The following is an 18,565-nucleotide window of genomic DNA, read 5'->3' as shown; positions in this document are numbered from 1 at the left end:
TTTCCATGAAGCTTACAGGTTACTGTCACTCCCAACCACTTAATAACAATACACTTTTAAAAGCTGTACGCTAGGGTGCCTGATAAAAAAATTTCTCTGCCAGACCTATTTACATGTGCTCCACAGAAGCTATTTTCTCTAGTATTCTGTTGTTATATATCTACACACATTTTCATATAAATCAAGCCACACTCAAGGAAACAAATCTTCAACTAAAGAATGGACTGACTTTGGAGAGACAGCCCACAGGACTCAAATACTATGTGTTGATTTAATGCCTGGGTAATTAAGTTCCATCACCACTGTGGTAAATGCTTTATTAACAGACCCTTTAATGGCTGCCTTCTCACACCTGCATTACTTCTCATCTCCCCTAAGACTGTTACCTGCATTTTCCAAGTGAGATTCACTTGAATCCTTGTTTCATGGTCTGCTTCTGTGAAAATCCAGGTTTAAAAACATCCTATATTTCCTGCCACTAACTTCTTTGCTCCCCTTCACAAACAAATTTCCTTGAAAGAACTGACTTTGCCCATTGTGCCAGATTCCACTCCTCTAACTCCCTCTTAAATCTAAGTCAGGCTTTTAACCCCAACACTACACGAAAACTGTTCTTGTCGGGATTTCCCTGGTGGTGCAGTGGTTAAGAATCCGCCTGCCAATGCAGTGGACACAGGTTCGATCCCTGGTCTGGGAAGAGCCCACATGCCACGGAGCAACTAAGCCCGTGCGCCACAACTACTGAGCCTGTGCTCTAGAGCCCGCGAGCCACAACTACTGAGCCCGTGTGCCACAACTACTGAAGCCCGCACATCTAGAGCCCGTGCTCCCCAACAAGAGAAGCCCCCGCAATGAGAAGCCCACGCACTGCAACGAAGAGTAGCCCCCACTCGCCGCAACTAGAGAAAGCCCGCGTGGGGCAATGAAGACCCAATGCAGCCAAAGATAAATAAAATAAAATAAATAAATTTATTTAAAAAACCAAAAACTGTCCTTGTCAAGATCACCAAAGATCTGCACAGTATTAAACTTAATGGTCAATCGTTAGTAATTATTTTACTCGACCCATCAGCAGAGCAGCACTTGGCACCGTTGATTACTCTTCTGTATAATAATCTTTCATCGCTTAGCTTCTAGTTCACTGTACTCTTCCTTGCTTATTTCCTTCTTCCCCCCTACCTCTTATCATTGGGCTCAATCCTTTTCTCCTTTCTATCTACACCCATTTCCTTAGTGATCTGATCCAATCTCATGGCTTTAAATGCCATCCATATCCCAAGAAGTCCCAAATTTACATCTCCAGCCCAGACCTCTCTCTAGAGTTCCAGATCCATACAGCCAACTGCCTAATTGACATTTTCACTTTAATGTCTAATGGATATCTCACATATAACATGTCCAAACTGAACTCCTGACCTTCGAATCACCTTCATCTCAAACCTGCTTCAGAGTCTTCTACATGTCAGTTGATGGCAACTTCACCATTCCAGTGGCTCCTGCCAAAAACCCTGGAATCATCCTTGACTCCTCATTTTTTCTCAGACACTACCTCCAAACCCTCAGCAAATACTATTTGTTCTACTTTAAAAACATACAAAACAAACTGACTGATTATCATCATCTCCAATACTACCACCCTGGTCTAAGCCACCATCATTGCCCAGATTACTGTAACAACTTCCTAACTGGCCTCCTTGCTTCTGTTCGTTCCTCCCTAGAGTTTATTTTCAACACAGCAACCAAAACGATTCATTTAAAAATTATGTCATTGCTCTACTCAAAATCTTGCAGTGTCTCTCCATTTCACCCAAAGTAAAATACAAACACTCGGCAGAAATCTCATGATCTTGCTGCTTGTTACTCCTCTAACTTCATTTGTTACTTCACTCATTTGTTAATGCTTATTCTCTCTCTATGGAGAGAGAATAAGCATTAACAAAGCATTCCCAGACTCCTTACTGTTCCTTGAACATGCCTGCATATTCTTGCCTTTACGCTAGCTGTTCCTACTTCCTGGGAACTCTTCTCCCAGATATCCACATAGCAAACTCCTTCACTTCATTCAACTCTGATCAAAATTCATCGTCTCATTGAGGCTTACTCTGGCCTCCCTATTTTGTGACTACCTCCCACCCTCACAGTATTCTTAATCCCCTTCCCTTGCTCTATTTTACTAAAAACTACTATCTTCTAACACATCATATATAAGCATACCTATTCTGTTTATTATTTATTATCTGTATCACCCTGCTAGAAATAAGTTCTGCAAAGATAAGGAAAAATACCTGATGCATCATTGGCTGAGAAGCGTTACTGCATATCTGTGGAACCAAAACTGTGCTCCTATAAGCTACAAAGTCAACGCAATATTTGGAGGTACTCCTTGGCTCAACAGATACTCTAAAATTTATAAAATGCAATGACAGTGCCTAAGACTTTTAACTACAGTTTCAAGAGATAAAAAATATTCTGCAGTATTTTAGATTTTTTTTCAAATGTTAATGTACAGTGTTCAAATTAAATGATTAAAGTTAAGTTAACCAGATGGTTCCTTTGTTTTAAATCATATTATTATCAAAATATCAGGGAAGAGTCACAGTACCAAGCACTGAGCCAGAAATACTTCAGAATTATCTGCAACATTATTAGAAGTTGAGTAAGTGGTCACTTGGAGTATGTTAATTGGAAGTTTTTGTCTCTTTTTAAAATTTCTACATAATGGTGAGATCAATATCCTTAGGGTATACTTCAGAGTAAATTTTTTTTTTTTTTTTTTTTTTGCAGTATGCGGGCCGCTCACTGTTGTGGCCTCTCCCATTGCGGAGCACAGGCTCCGGACGCGCAGGCTCAGCGGCCATGGCTCACGGGCCCAGCCGCTCCACGGCATGTGGGATCTTCCCGGACCGGGGCACGAACCCGTGTCCCCTGCATCGGCGGCAGACTCTCAACCACTGCGCCACCAGGGAAGCCCCCAGAGTAAATTTTTATCTAGTAAAATACTCTGTTTTCATTAATTACTATGCTATAACTTCAGCTTTCTTTTCAGTTACCCTCACTGCAATGCTGGTTAAAGTGACAGCCTCTTGTTTAATTAAAAACAAACAAAAAAACTTTTTTTCTTAGTTTCCTAGAAGCTTTAAACATGTAAGGTTAACCAAAGTAAAGCCAATCTACATTTGGGTAGTTGATGCCATTAAAATCAGTCAAGAAAAAGAGCCTAAACTCACATCACAGTGTAGTAATTCCCACTAAGAACAGAGGGAAAAAAATTTTAACTCTCTCCACTGACATAAGCATTCACTTATAACTAACATGACAAATTATCCCATTACTTATATTCAGAGCAGCCTTACTTAACATAGTATTGTTCCCTAAAGTAGCACTTGTCTATGGTATACACAACTTAATTATTCTGACAACACCTTTATATATACCTATTGTTTTGTATTCTTTCATAAGTACTTTCCAAAGTGGAAGTACTTACGGATTATTTTTTTGACATCACATACTTTAACAATAAGTGACAAATTCAAAATGCTTTAGGAGTCAAGTAATATGTTAACTTTTTATTATTACGATATCATTTTAGAAAAACTGATGAGTTTTACTTTGTACTTAAATAATTTATAGCATTTTAAAACTACTCATAATTCACCTACTATTCTTACAAAACTCATAAATCATGTATTCTTCCCATTTCCACCTTATACTACATTCATAAAGGTACCTAACAAATAATACAATTAATAGGACAAAAATCAAACCAAAAATACCCTGTTGATAAATTTATTTAGAAATAGTATTTTGGTTATAGAATAAGGCAAAAAAAAAAAACCCTCTGTAGAAATACTTTAAAATTTACCAAAACTACACTTGACATTTTGTAATCAAATTATTCCAGGGCCTCCCTGGCGGCGCAGTAGTTGAGAGTCCGCCTGCCGATGCAGGGGACACGGGTCTGTGCCCCGGTCTGGGAAGATCCCACATGCCGCGGAGCGGCTGGGCCCGTGAGCCATGGCTGCTGAGCCTGCGCGTCCGGAGCCTGTGCTCCACAACGGGAGAGGCCACAACAGTGAGAGGCCCGCGTACCGCAAAAAAAAAAAAAAAAAAAAAAAATTATTCCAAATAAAACCGAAAACCTACCAACCAATGAATTTACTGGTTAACAATCCATACCAACATTTACCATTCAGAGAAGATTAGAATAAATTTGTTGTGCCTTCCTAACCATCCGTGGAAAGTATAACCACCACATCTCAGGACTGAATGAGACTATCCTTCAATAAAGGGAAATATGAAAAAAGTAAAATATATTCTGTGAACTGTAAACTATAACCAGTAGGGAGATGGGGTAGGGAAGGCATGTACCAATCAGGTGGCCTATAGATTTGTTTCAATGGCCAATACTGTAGGTAAACCCATGCAGGTATGGCATCAAGGAACTTCTATATAAAGCCGGGATCCCTAAAGGGTTATACCATCAATGAAAAAGTGAGGTTTTTAAAAATCTGTTCTGCACAGGCAGACAGAAAACATCTCTTTCAGCTCTGGCTCTACATAGAGGAAAAAAGTAGTTTGGGCATAGACTAAACATAATGTCACTTTGGAGCATAAATTCATCTTACATTCAAACTCAAAAAAAAAAAACCACATGCCAAAAGTTTAACTTAATTTGGACCTACGTTGCTAGGCCCCCAGAAGTCCACACTCTCTCTCTAGAGCAGGGGTAGGCCAACTAAGACCCAGGGCTAAATCTAGAACAAAGCCATGCCCATCTGTTTATGTTTATGGCTCCTTTCATGTTACAACAGCAGAGCTGATTAGTTTTGACAAACACCATATGGTCCACAAAGCCTAAAATAGTTACTATCTGTCCCTTTACAGAAAAGATTGTGACCCCTAGCATAAAATACTTATAATAATGTCAAATGTGTTCAAAGTAAAACAATATGAATTAAATTAGTAGAAACAGTAGCCTGTAAATTGGAGGTTGATCAAAGAGTAAAAGTATGGTTAACTGTCGACTTAAAGTATTCATTTTAAAACTTAAGAAGTCATCACCTATGGTTCAAGTACAAGCATGGTAATAGTTTAATCCTGAATCTTCCCGTTTTCCTCAGGGAAGACATAAAAAATAAGGAAAACATGGGGAGGAAAAGTGAGAGAAAAAGAAAATTAAATTTCCAGAGAAATTAGGAATGAAAAAAACTCACCAACTCCAAATCAGGTGCGAACATGCAAAAAGCCAGTGAAACTAAGAGAATCAGATAGAGAAAGCTGCAAGAATGCAGAAAGGAAGACAAAAAACAAGGAACATGGAAGAAGCCTAATGGTAGATCTCAAATATTACCTCTCTTGTTCCCACAAAAAAATGGGCCTCACTCTCCCTGATCACGAGAAGAGCTATAATTAAAAACAAAAGAAGACAACAAAGTAATTTAAAAAAACCCATAAAACGTACATAAAATGTACAAAAACCAGAGGGAATCACAAAGCAAAATCCAACTTTCTCTGGTATACAAGAGATACATTTAAAACAAAGTGATTCTGAATGGTTAACAGTAAAGGAATGGGCAAAGGTACACAGGGAAAAGACTGACTTCCCCACCAAAAAAAACCAAGAGCCATAATATTAATAATATGTTGAAATCAGATCAAAAAACACTGAACAAAGCACTTTATAATATTAAAAGATACAATTTGCAATAAAGATATAACAGTTATGAATATCCATAATAGCAACTTCCATAAAGCATAAATTCCAGAATACACAAGAAGAAAGAGGCAGAAATAAACTAATATTTTTAGACTTTTATTAACTTTCAGAGCATGATAGATCAAGTTAAAAATAAGTAAGGAAGAAAAGACCTAAACAGAATAATCAATAAAGGAGATTTTATATATATGTATCAAACGCTATACTTTGATATTATAGGATTTACCTCCTTTTCAAGCGTCTATAGAACATTTATGAAAATTGGGCCCCAAAGAAAATCTCAATAAATTACAAAAAGCAGAAATAATATCTACAACATTCCCTGAACGCTATAGTAAAACCAAAAATTAAAAACAAAAACAAAACAACCTTTTTACATAGAAAATTTGTCACTCTTAATTAAACGACCCTTGGGCCCATCTGAAGAATGAGAATGACTCACCTACATGTGCTTCACTGCTACCATGAGTTTGTTATGACAATAATGTATGTAAACAGGCTTATTTAATGCAGCATTTATTAACCATTACACTCTAAAATGTTCCTATCACCAGAATTCTTTTTACATTTCTTCTATTTTCTCAGTAAAATAAGAAGTAAGAGAGTAATGATGAAGAGTGAAGTGTTGGAAGTCTGAAGAGAGAAAGGAAAACATATGAAACAGTCATCTTGGAAAACTGGAAGACAGATTGGTGATTATGAACTTAAACCTCGGTAAATGAGAAGTACAGACAAGAGAGGGTGAGAGAGAGTGAAGCACTGACCAGAGGCTCAACCGACTAAAGGCTCTGGTAAGGCTGAAGAATTCCCAGAGTCTGGACACTCTTCAGGAGTAAGCTGGAAAGATCAGCAGCACTTGAAGAGTAAGATACTTGAAATGGAAATTATGGGATTCGTAGCAGGTACACAAGGTCAAGAGTACCGCAATGCAAGAGAAAGACCCAAACAGGATGGAAAACAAGATCTTTGTAAGAGAGATCAAAAAATTGAGAGGACAGAAGTATTTAAATGGATCCTAAAATATCCATAAAAATATCTGGCTAATATATGTAGGACAGAGACAGTGAGCCGAAGCTATATTCTTCCAGGAATTAAGCACAGTGATCAAAGGAGCAACAGAGGAGTGTAAGATGGAGAAGTAGTAGGTGGTATAGCCTGCTGATGTAAGATTCAAAGTTGAGTGATTTAAAGGAGGAAGGCGTAAAAATAGAGTGGAAATGACAGTAAGAAGTAAGGAGGATACATATCCCAATTCTAGCCCAGCTGTACTGGGGATGTGAAAAAGAGAAGGTCACTTAAAAGGACTGAAGGGGAAACAGTGGAGAATTCAGAAGGAAGTCTTCCTCTGACACACAAGCACTCTCTTCTTGTTGCCAGTGGTGATCTGCAAATGAGTTCTCTCATCAAGACTACACAAGGACTCTAAATAGTTGAATATAGTTGTCTATACACAAAAGGGCCAAAAACTTGAGTTCATAATCCTGGCCACAACTGGAAATGGAGTATGTTCCTGAATCTAAATAGCAAACATAGCATATACACATCTGTAGGCAAATTTAAAAAAAAAAAAAACAACTTACAACTGTTTGAAAATGTCATAAAGAATTCAAAGAAATAAAGTACCAGAAAAATAAATTAGAGTATTTAAGAGTCATATGTAGATTGCCCCAGTCACCTTCACACACCAGATATAATCTTTTATAGAAGCCAAAAGACTGTCTTTGGGAAGCTTACTTTAGAAGAGTAATACATACATAGAGATATTGCAATAAGATTAGAAACAGAACCTTGAAAAATGAAAAATCCTGAAATCATGGAATGCATAGTTAAGAAACTGGGGTAGTTTTAGCTTTCGGTTCATAAGTAAAATCCAAAGAAATAGCACCATCTATTGGAATTTCAGATATTTAAAATACATATTCTCAATTCTTAGAAAATGTGTCTAGTATGTAACATTTCTGCACATTTGGCTAAGAAGATAACTTACATATTAAAGGACAATAGCTAACATAAAAAAGTTTATATTAAAAAGAATTAATTCTTGGTTTATAATTCTAATTTCAAATAACTAACCATTTTGACTAAATTCACATGAAGATTTTATTATAGATAAAATATTCTCAACTAATAAAGAAGAGTACATAGTTACATGTTCAAAGTAACTCACAGATATGGTATTCCTGTATGCTGCTTGTATAACCATATATTGCAGAATATCCAAATATTATGATCATGACAACATCTCTACTATCCAACTCCATAATATGTGCTGAATGTCCCTCCACAGCATACTGCTGACCATGTCCAAGCACAGTAGGAGTTTTTGTACTCCATGACTGACTATGTATGTTAAAAACCCATAATTCATCTGTGACATTGCCATCACTTGTTTCAATTCTGCCTCCATACATAAAGATGTTTTCCTGTAAATTAAAAAAACATATGTTAATAAAAAAATATTTGTATCTTAGCAAGATATATTAGTTAAAAATAAAGACTAAATTTAAACATTAAATTTTAGTAATTGCTCACAACATGCATAAGACATAGTTCTTATTTGTAAAAAGTCAAATGAGAATACATAAGTAGTGATAATTACTTCTTTTCCTTACAAGAAGGGGGAAAATCCACACTTACAAAAAGTTACTTTAAGGTATTTTATTTAAAAGGTATGTAGTCAATTAACCATGGTTTTAATTATCCTAGTTGTTGAGTCCCTAGTTGTTAAATTTGAATTTTACCATCTATTTGTACTGCTTTGTGCTAGTCTCAGTCATTCACTGTTTTCATCATTGTTCACCAGAAAGGTAGACCACATTTGCATATATTATGTGGAGTACATTTTTATTACCACTTCTCACGGCTACGAGCAGATACCTTATAGCACTTATAAATTATACAATTTCAATATGATTGAAATGAATGATATATAAATCATTACTATTTCAACAACCTAGAAAGAGAAAAGAATTTCTTCAACCTAATAAAGAGCATCTAAGAAAAACAGAAAGCTGCTATTACATACACTTAATGGTAAAAGACTGGATGTTTCACCAAGGTCAGTAATAAGATAAAGGTGCCTGCTTTTGCCACTTACATTCAACATTGTACTCAAGAGTTTAGCCAGAACAAATATGCAAAAACTGAATAAAGGTATAAAGATTAGAAAAGAAAAGTAAAATATTCCTATTTGTAGATGATATGAACTTGTATACAGAGAATACTAAGAAATAAAAAAACAATTAGAGGGGGCAGAGTCAAGATGGCGGACTAGGAGAATGCAGAATTCATGTCTCCGCACAACTAGGGCACCTACCAGGCACCGGTGGGGGACCACGGACACCTAAGGGGATGGGAGGAACTCCCAGTGACCGGGTAGGACGTGGGGCATTGGGGAAGTGATGGGGGAGAAGTGGAGGCAGGACGGGATTGGCGCCCCTCAAGGGCAGCTGGGGGAGGGGAAGGGAACTCAGGCCGGAAGGGGGAAATTGGGGAACCATTGGGAGGGCAGAGGATCAAAAGGGAGCATGGCCAGGTTTCCCCTGCCCACTTGGACTCCCAAGAACCTGTTGAGATCCCAGGCCTGATCCTCTGCCCACCTTGGCCCCCTCCAGCCACGCAGGTCCTGAGGGAGTGGGAGGGAGGGAAGGGGGAGCAAAAGTAAAGGCTGGACCTCCAGGACCGGTACACCTGAGGGGCGGCTGGGGCAGGGGAGGAGTTCCTACACCCAGTGGGACCCACCCACGGTTAGGGATCCGATGGGTCAGGGGAGACCCTGTGGGAGACGGTGCAGGAGGGACGTGAAGGAACGGAAGTGGGCCAGCGCTTTCCCTGTCCACTTAGGCACTGGGAAGACTGTTGGGCTCCCCGGGCCTAATCCTCTGCCCTCGGAGCCTGCCTCCTGCCATGCAGAGCCCAAACCCTGCCCTGCACTCCCACCCAGGGCCCTACCTCTACACATGGAGACTCCCTCCAACAGGCTGGGCCTAAACCCCACCAACATACCCTCACCCAGGCCTTACCTCCAAACTCCGGAACTCCACACTCCAGAGGCCCTCCTTTCCACTTGCTGCCTCTCCCCTCCTGCCAGGTCCTAAGCAGAGGCCCTGCCCCACGCTTGAACATCATCGCCCCACACACGCCTGGCCCCCAGGGCCTTTTCTGGCTGCATGGGTCCTGAGCCTAGGCCCTGCCCCATGCTCAAATGTCACACCCCCAACCCGCCTAGGTTCCGCCCACCCTAAACCCCACCCCTGCCTAAGTTCCACCCCCGCCTAAACTCCTCCCACATAGCCAAGGCTTTTTATTTTCTTTTTCTTTTTCCGCTTTTAGATTGGGGTTCTGCTCTACCTTGTTGACTCATTTATATTTTTCCTAGTAAATCTTTTATTTTTCTAATTTTATTTTATTCTTTATACTTTGTTATTGTTCTCTCCTTTTGGCTTGTTCCCCCCACCTTTTTTTTTTTCTTTTTTCTGTTGTGGCTTTATTTTACCTTGTTGCAATTATATTTTTACTTTTCCTAATATATCTTTTATCTTTCAAATCTTTTTGTTTTTTTATTCTTTGATATCGTACTGCTCCTTTTCTCCTTCTTTCTTTTTTCTTTTTTCTTTTTTTTTTTGCTTGGTTCCCAGGCCAGAGGTAGGGCCCAAGCTCCTGTGGTGGGAGCTCCAAGTCCAACCCAGTGGATTAACAGAGAACCTCACACCCTAGGGAATATTAATCAGAGTAAGGCCTCCCAGAGGTCCTCATCTCAGCACCAAGGCCTGGCTCTATCCAACTGCCTGCAAACTCCAGGGCTGGACAGCTAAGGCCAAACAATCGGTAAGACAGGAATACAGCCCCAACCATCAAAAAGAAGAAACGACAAGAAAATATATTACAGACAAAGAAGCAAGGTAAAAACCTACAAGACCAAATAAATGAAGATGAAATAGGCAACATACCAGAAAAAGAATTCAGAGTAGTGATAGTATAGATGATCCAAATTCTCAGAAACAGAATGGAGAAAATACAAGAAACATTTAACAAGGATCTAGAAGAACTAAATAGCAAATAGTGATGAACAACACAGTAACTGAAATTAAAAATACTCTAGAAGGAATCAATAGCAGAATAACTGAGGCAGAAGAACAGACGAGTGAGCTGGAAGGTAAAATGGAGGAAATAGCTGCCAGGGAGCAGAATAAAGAAAAAAGAATGAAAAGAACTGAGGACAGACTCAGAGACCTCGGGGACAACACTAAACACACCAACATTCGAATTATAGGGGTCCCAGAGGAAGAAGAGAAAAAGAAAGGGTCTGAGAAAATATTTGAAGAGATTACAGTCGAAAACTTCCCTAACATGGGAAAGGAAATAGTCAATCAAGTCCAGGAAGCGCAGAGAGTCCCATACAGGATAAACCCAAAGACAAACATGCTGAGACACATATTAATCAAACTATCAAAAATTAAGTACAAAGAAAAAATATTAAAAGCAGCAAGAGAAAAGCAACAAATAACATACAAGGGAATCCCCATAAGGGTAACAGCTAATCTTTCAGCAGAAACTCTGAAAGCCAGAAGGGGGTGGCAGGACATATTTAAAGTGATGAAAGGGAAAAACCTACAACCAAGATTACTCTACCCAGCAAGGATCTCATTCAGATTTGATGGAGAAGTCAAAAGCTTTTCAGACAAGCAAAAGCTAAGAGAATTCAGCACCACCAAACCAGCTTTACAACAAATGCTACAGAAACTTCTCTAGGCAGGAAACACAGGATAAGGGAAAGACCTACAAAAACAAACAGAAAACAATTAAGAAAAAGGTAACAGGAACATACATATCGATAATTACCTTAAATGTAAACGGATCAAATGCTCCAACCAAAAGACACAGACTGGCTGAATGGATACAAAAACAACACCTGTATATATGTTATCCACAAGAGACCCATTTCAGACCTAGGGACACATACAGACTGAAAGTGAGGGGATGGAAAAAGATATTCCATGCAAATGGAAATCAAAAGAAAGCTGGAGTAGCAATTCTCATATCAGACAAAATAGACTTTAAAATAAAGGCTATTACAAGAGACAAAGAAGGACACTACATAATGATCAAGGGATCAATCCAAGAAGAAGATATAACAATGGTAAATATTTATGCACCCAACATAGGAGCACCTTAATACATAAGGCAAATGCTAACAGCCATAAAAGGGGAAATCAAAAGGAACACAATTATAGTAGGGGACTTTAACACCCCACTTTCACCAATGGACAGACCATCCAAAATGAAGTAAATAAGGAAACACAAACTTTAAATGACAAATTAAACAAAATGGACTTAATTGATATTTATAGGACATTCCATCCAAAAACAACAGAATACACTTTCTTCTCAAGTGCTCATGGAACATTCTCCAGGAGAGACCATATCTTGGGTCACAGATCAAGCCTTGGTAAATTTAATAAAATTGAAATTGTACCAAGTATCTTTTCCGACCACAACACTATGAGACTAGATATCAATTACAGGAAAAAACTGTAAAAAATACAAACACATGGAGGCTACACAATACGCTATGAAATGACCAAGAGATCACTGAAGAAATCAAAGAGGACATAAAAAAATACTTAGAAACAAATGACAAAGAAAACATGACAACCCAAAACCTATGGGATGCACAAAAGCAGTTCTAAAAGGGAAGTTTATAGCAATACAATCCTACTTCCAGAAACAAGAAAAACCTCAAATAAACAACCTAACCTTACACCTAAAGCAATTAGAGAAAGAAGAACGAAAAAAACTCCAAAGTTAGCAGAAGGAAAGAAATCATAAAGATCAGATCAGAAATAAATGAAAAAGAAATGAAGGAAATAATAGCAAAGATCAATAAAACTAAAAGCTGGTTCTTTAAGAAGATAAACAAAATTCATAAACCATTAGCCAGACTCATCAAGAAAAAAAGGGAGAAGACTCAAATCAACAGAATTAGAAATGAAAAAGGAGAAATAACAACTGACACTGCAGAAATACAAAGGATCATGAGAGACTACTACAAGCAACTATATGCCAATAAAATGGACAACCTGGAAGAAATGGACAAATTCTTAGAAATGCACAACCTTCCGAGACTGAACCAGGAAGAAATAGAAAATATAAACAGACCAATCACAAGCACTGAAAATGAAACTGTGATTAAAAATCTTCCAACAAACAAAAGTACGGGACCAGATGGCTTCACAGGCAAATTCTATCAAACATTTAGAGAAGAACTAACACCTATACTTCTCAAACTATTCCAAACTATAGCAGAAGGAGGAACATTCCCAAACTCATTCTACAAGGCCACCATCACCCTGATACCAAAACCAGACAAAGATGTCACAACAAAGAAAACTATAGGCCAATATCACTGATCAACATAGATGCAAAAATACTCAACAAAGTACTAGCAAACAGAATCCAACAGCACACTAAAAGGATCATACAACATGATCAAGTGGGGTTTATCCCAGGAATGGAAGGATTCTTCAATATACGCAAATCAATCAATGTAATACACCATATTAACAAAATGAAGGATAAAAACCATATGATAATCTCAATAGATGCAGAAAAATCTTTCGACAAAATTCAACACCCATTTATGATAAAAACTCCCCAGAAAGTAGGCAGAGAGGAAATATGCTTCCTCTTAGAGGAAAACATAGGCAGAACACTCTATGACATAAATCACAGCAAGATCCTTTTTGACCCACCTCCTAGAGAAATGGAAATAAAAACAAAAATAAACAAATGGGACCTAATGAAACTTAAAAGCTTTTGCACAGCAAAGGAAACCATAAACGAGACGAAAAGACAACCCTCAGAATGGGAGAGAATATTTGCAAACAAAGCAACTGAGAAAGGATTAATCTCCAAAATATACAAGCAGTTCATGCAGCTCAATATCAAAAAAACAAACAACCCAATCCAAAAATGGGCAGAAGACCTAAACAGACATTTCTTCAAAGAAGAAATACAGATTGCCAACAAACTGATGAAAGAATGCTCAACATCACTAATCATTAGAGAAATGCAAATCAAAATTATAATCAGGTATCACCTCACAATGGCCATCATCAAAAAATTTACAAACAATAAATGCTGCAGAGGGTGTGGAGAGGCACTGTTGGTGAGAATGTAAATTGATACAGCCACTATGGAGAACAGTACAGAGGTTCCTTAAAAAACTAAAAATAGAACTACCATATGACCCAGCAATCCCACGACTGGGCATATACACTGAGAAAACCATAATTCAAAAAGAATCATGTACCACAATGTTCACTGCAGCACTATTTACAGTAGACAGGACATGGTAGCAACCTAAGTGTCCATCAACAGATGAATGGATAAAGAAGATGTTGCACCTATATACAGTGGAATATTATTCAGCCATAGAAAGAAACGAAATTGAGTTATTTGTAATGAGGTGGATGGACCTAAGTCTGTCATACAGAGTGAAGTAAGTCAGAAAGAGAAAAACAAATATCATATGCCAACACATATATATGTAATCTAAAAAAAATGGTTCTGATGAACCTAGGGGCAGGACAGGAATAAAGACACAGACATAGAGAATGGCCTTGAGGACACAGGGAGGGGCAAGGGTGACAGCTGAAGGGTACAGGACTTCTTTACAAGGTGATGAAAATATTCTAAAATTGATTACGCAACACTGCAATTTTGACAAGCCTGCAAGAGATAATTGCACAACTCTGAAGATACTAAAAAGCATTCAGTTGTACATTTTAAACACATGAATTGTATTGTATGCCAATTATATCTCAATAAAGCTGTTACAAGAAAATGAAATAAATCAAAAAACTGAAAGAAAACAAAGAAACATATATCCACATACATATGTACATAGAGAGATTATTTAATTTCTTAAACATGTATATGCATAGCACAAAACAGTGGTAGTTTATTCTTTACATTGCTCCTGTGTTTTACAAATTTTCTTAAACAAGCACAGAAAATATATAAATTCTGATTTGAAGAGTGTAGTCACAGTCCACAAAATACATGAATCTTTGTTGATTCAAAATAAAAACCAATTAAATAGCCTGATTTTAATCATGCTAAATTCATGAACCCCACAAATACATAAAAATAACTGATTAAAAGCAATCCCTATCAAAATCCCAATGACATTTTGCATAAGTAGAAAAATCCATCCTAAACTATTATGGAATCTTAAGGGACCCTGAATAAATAAAACAAACTTGAAAAACAAGACTGAAGTTGGAGGTCTCACATTTCTACATTTCAAAACTTACTACAAAACTACACTAATCAAAACAGTGTGGTACTGGAATAAACACAGATCTAGATCAAAGGACTAGAGAGCTCAGAAATAAATCTTTGCATATATGATCAAATGCTTTCAACAAGAGTGCCAAGACCATTTAATGGGGGAAAAGTCTTTTCAACAAATAGTGCAGGGAAAACTGAATATCCATATGTAAGAGAAAAAAATTGGACCCTTACTTTATACCCTAAACAAAAATTAACTCAAAACAGATTAAAGACCTAAGAACTAAAACTTCACAATTCTTAAAAGAAAACATAGGGAAAAGGCTTCATAATATTGGATTTGGCAATGATTTCTTGGATATGACACCAAAAGCACTGGCAACAAAAGAAAAAACAGATAAATTGGACTGTGTCAAAATTAAAAACCTGCCCATCAAAGGACACTATCAATAGAGTGAAAAAGCCCACAGGATGAGAGAAAATATTTGCAAATAATATATCCAATTAGGGGATAAAATCCAGAATATATAAAGAACTCCTACAACTCAACACCAAAAAAAAGTTAAAAATGGGCAAAAGACTTGAATATATGTTTATCCAGAGAAAGCATACAAATAGCCAATAAGCACTTGAAAAGATGTTACATACCACAAATCATTAAGGAAATACAAATCAAAACCACAATGAGATACTGCTTTACATCCATCAGGATGGCTACTATAGGAAGGAAGGAAGGAAGGAAGGAAGGAAGGAAGGAAGGAAGGAAGGAAGGGGAAAATAACAAGTGTTGACAAGGATATGGAGGAATTGAAACCTTTGTGCACTGCTGGCAGGAATGTAAAATTGTTACAGCTGCTGTGGAAAACAATATAGCAGTTCCTCAAAAATTTAAAAATAGAATTACCATACAATCCAGCAATTCCACTTCTGGCTATCTATCCAAAGAATTGAAATCAGGGACTTGAAAAGATAGTTGTATACCCATGTTCACAGTAGCATTATTCATAATAGCCAAAAAGGTGGAAGCAACCCAAGTATCTATTGATGGATGAATGGATAAACAAAATGCAGTGCAATATATACATACAACAGAACATTATTCAGACGTAAAAAGGAAGGAAATTCTGACACATGCTACAAGATGGATGACTCTTGAGGACACCATGCCAAGTGAAATAAGCCAGTCATTAAAGGACAAACACTGTATGATTTCACTTATATGAGGTACCTAGAATAGTCAAATTCACAGAGACAGAAAGCAGAATGGTAGTTTGCAAGGTCTGGGGAAAGGTGGAAATGAGGAGCTACTGTATGGGTATAGTGTTTCAGTTTTGCAAGATAAAAAGAAGTCTGAAAATAACAGTAATGGCTGTACAACAACTTGAATATACTTAATACCACTGAATGAATTCTACTCTTAAAAATGGTTAATATGGTAAATTTTTGTTATGTATATCATGGACAAAAACTCAACCTTCATTTCTTCTCATGTTCAATGGAGGACTGTATTAAAATCTTTTTATTTTTACTAAAATAGTATAAAAGTCTTTGACATCTCAAGTTATTGTGATTCATATGATCTACTGTTCTTATTAAATGTTTGAAATAAATCTGAGATTTAGTATTTCTTCCTATAAAGTCTAAAAAAAGAAAAAAAAAGATTAAAATTTAAAGCAGGATTCATACCTGATATAAAGCAAGAGAATGCCCATATCTCTGGAGAGGTCCCCTTGATACAGTTCCTACATTCCATATACTGCTTTCTAAATTGTAACTAAAAACAAGAAAAAAAAAATAACTTCATAAGCTAAGATTCATTTTCAGTTTTGAATTTGCATATGCTTTCTTGTATTTAAATATTCATTAATTCAAAAACAATTAGAATAAACTCATAATTTCATATACCATATTAGAAATTTCTAATAGAGACTCATTCAAAATATACCTAGTCTAAATTAGGATTCAATCATCCGAATGTATAATATACAATAACTTGACTAGGCTATTTATTACCGGAGTTAATTTGTTCTGAACCAGCCGATTAACCTAAACAACAGTGAGCTCGTCTACACTTTTAAAGTCACCTGGGCCTCCTTGAAGCTCCTACCTTAAGGCTTTTGTCTGGCTTTCTTCTCTGCCAATGTCTGACCCCCTTCAAGTCTTTGCTCAGCTCTCACCTTTCCCATGAAGCCTACACCACTACATTTGTGAGTGCAACTCCCTCCTCTTTGGCATTCCTGATTTGCTTACCCCTGCTACCTATCTTGCTATCTATCTATATCTGTATATGAATATATGTGCATATATATAATTTATTTATAATATACATATTTATCATGCTAATTACATTTTTTTCTAATTGCCTGTCCTTCCTCACTAACTTCACAAAGATGGGATATTCATTATGTCCACTGACAGATCCCAAATACTAAGCACAAAGTAAGTGTTCAAAACAATTTGCTATGCCCATGAATACATATTAATTCTAATGTCGATGTATAAATGTTCCGTAAAATACTCTCTAATTTAATAGACACTAATACAAAACTTTTATATTATTTACTGAATAATTTGTCTTAAGTATAACATCTACACCTCAATTAAATTCTACTACAGAAGATAAATCAACTTATAACTGACACCATCACTTCTAAAAGCTTTTAAACATCCTTACCTACAGCTAAACCACATTCAGAAAAATGAAAAAATATTCTCTAACAAAAGCTTGTAAAGTAAATGCAAAGTAAAAGTTTAGGTAAATTAAAATTTGCAGAAAAACTGAAAGTACTTTTATATAAGCAATTATACTTCATTCTGAAAAAATAAAAGGTAGCAGTATTCATAATGCCCAATATAGGCTTGGCCTGGCCTGGGCTTATTTAAAGTTAATATTTTCTTATTCAGAATTTATTAAAAGCACTCTAGAAAGTTAATGAAATATCTATATAGAACAAACCTATATGCCCAATGACAAATAACTTATTGATACACTGAGTTTATATATTCTCAAATCAGTCCTATGCGGCAAACAGATATATTAAAAAATAATCATTCACAAATTTGTATATCAGTAACATAGGGCATTTAGGATAGTCTTATTACCAAAAAATATCCAGCCTAAAAATTAGACTGTGAAAATCTGAAAAACAAAAAGAAAACTTACTTCAGGACCATTTGAAAAGAACTGTAGTTAAAAGTATATCCACCAATCACCCACATAAATTTCCCATGTAAAACAGCTTTATGGGAAGCCCGACCTACAGAAGGACTGAAGGGTTTAACATTTGGCAGAATCCAGTAAGACTCAGTGGAAGGAACATTCAAAGAACAATCAGGACCTATTTAAAAAAATCAAACAACACAATGCATTAAACAAAGACCTTAGATTGTAGAAACAGAATACATGGATTAAGAGAATTTAAGAATCCAATGCTCATCTTATTAATAAATATAATGTACATAAATGGTCTGAAATATAACTTACAGGAAAAACTCTAAAAGCAAATGTAATGCTTACAGAGGAAAAAATCATACACTCAAATCAGGCTTGGATAC

At 36.7% G+C, this 18,565-nt stretch overlaps 1 protein-coding gene across 2 annotated transcripts in view; it reads right to left on the bottom strand.

Moving 5' to 3' along the window:
• Positions 1-18,565, bottom strand: part of ATRNL1 (attractin like 1) — a 706,327-nt gene that overhangs the window by 638,032 nt on the left and 49,730 nt on the right. For both annotated transcript variants that reach the window (XM_049697036.1, XM_049697035.1), the window contains exons 6-8: positions 18,174-18,348; positions 16,697-16,784; positions 7,884-8,139 (exon numbers count right to left, since the gene is read on the bottom strand). In XM_049697036.1, the coding sequence (XP_049552993.1) occupies positions 7,884-8,139; positions 16,697-16,784; positions 18,174-18,348 (519 nt within the window). The remainder of the gene's footprint in view (positions 1-7,883; positions 8,140-16,696; positions 16,785-18,173; positions 18,349-18,565) is intronic.

The sequence above is a fragment of the Orcinus orca genome, chromosome 14 (genome assembly GCF_937001465.1).
Source record: "Orcinus orca chromosome 14, mOrcOrc1.1, whole genome shotgun sequence".
Taxonomy (NCBI): Eukaryota; Metazoa; Chordata; class Mammalia; order Artiodactyla; family Delphinidae; genus Orcinus; species Orcinus orca.
Note: the sequence above shows the minus strand (reverse complement) of the source record. Positions and strands in the feature narration are given on the sequence as shown.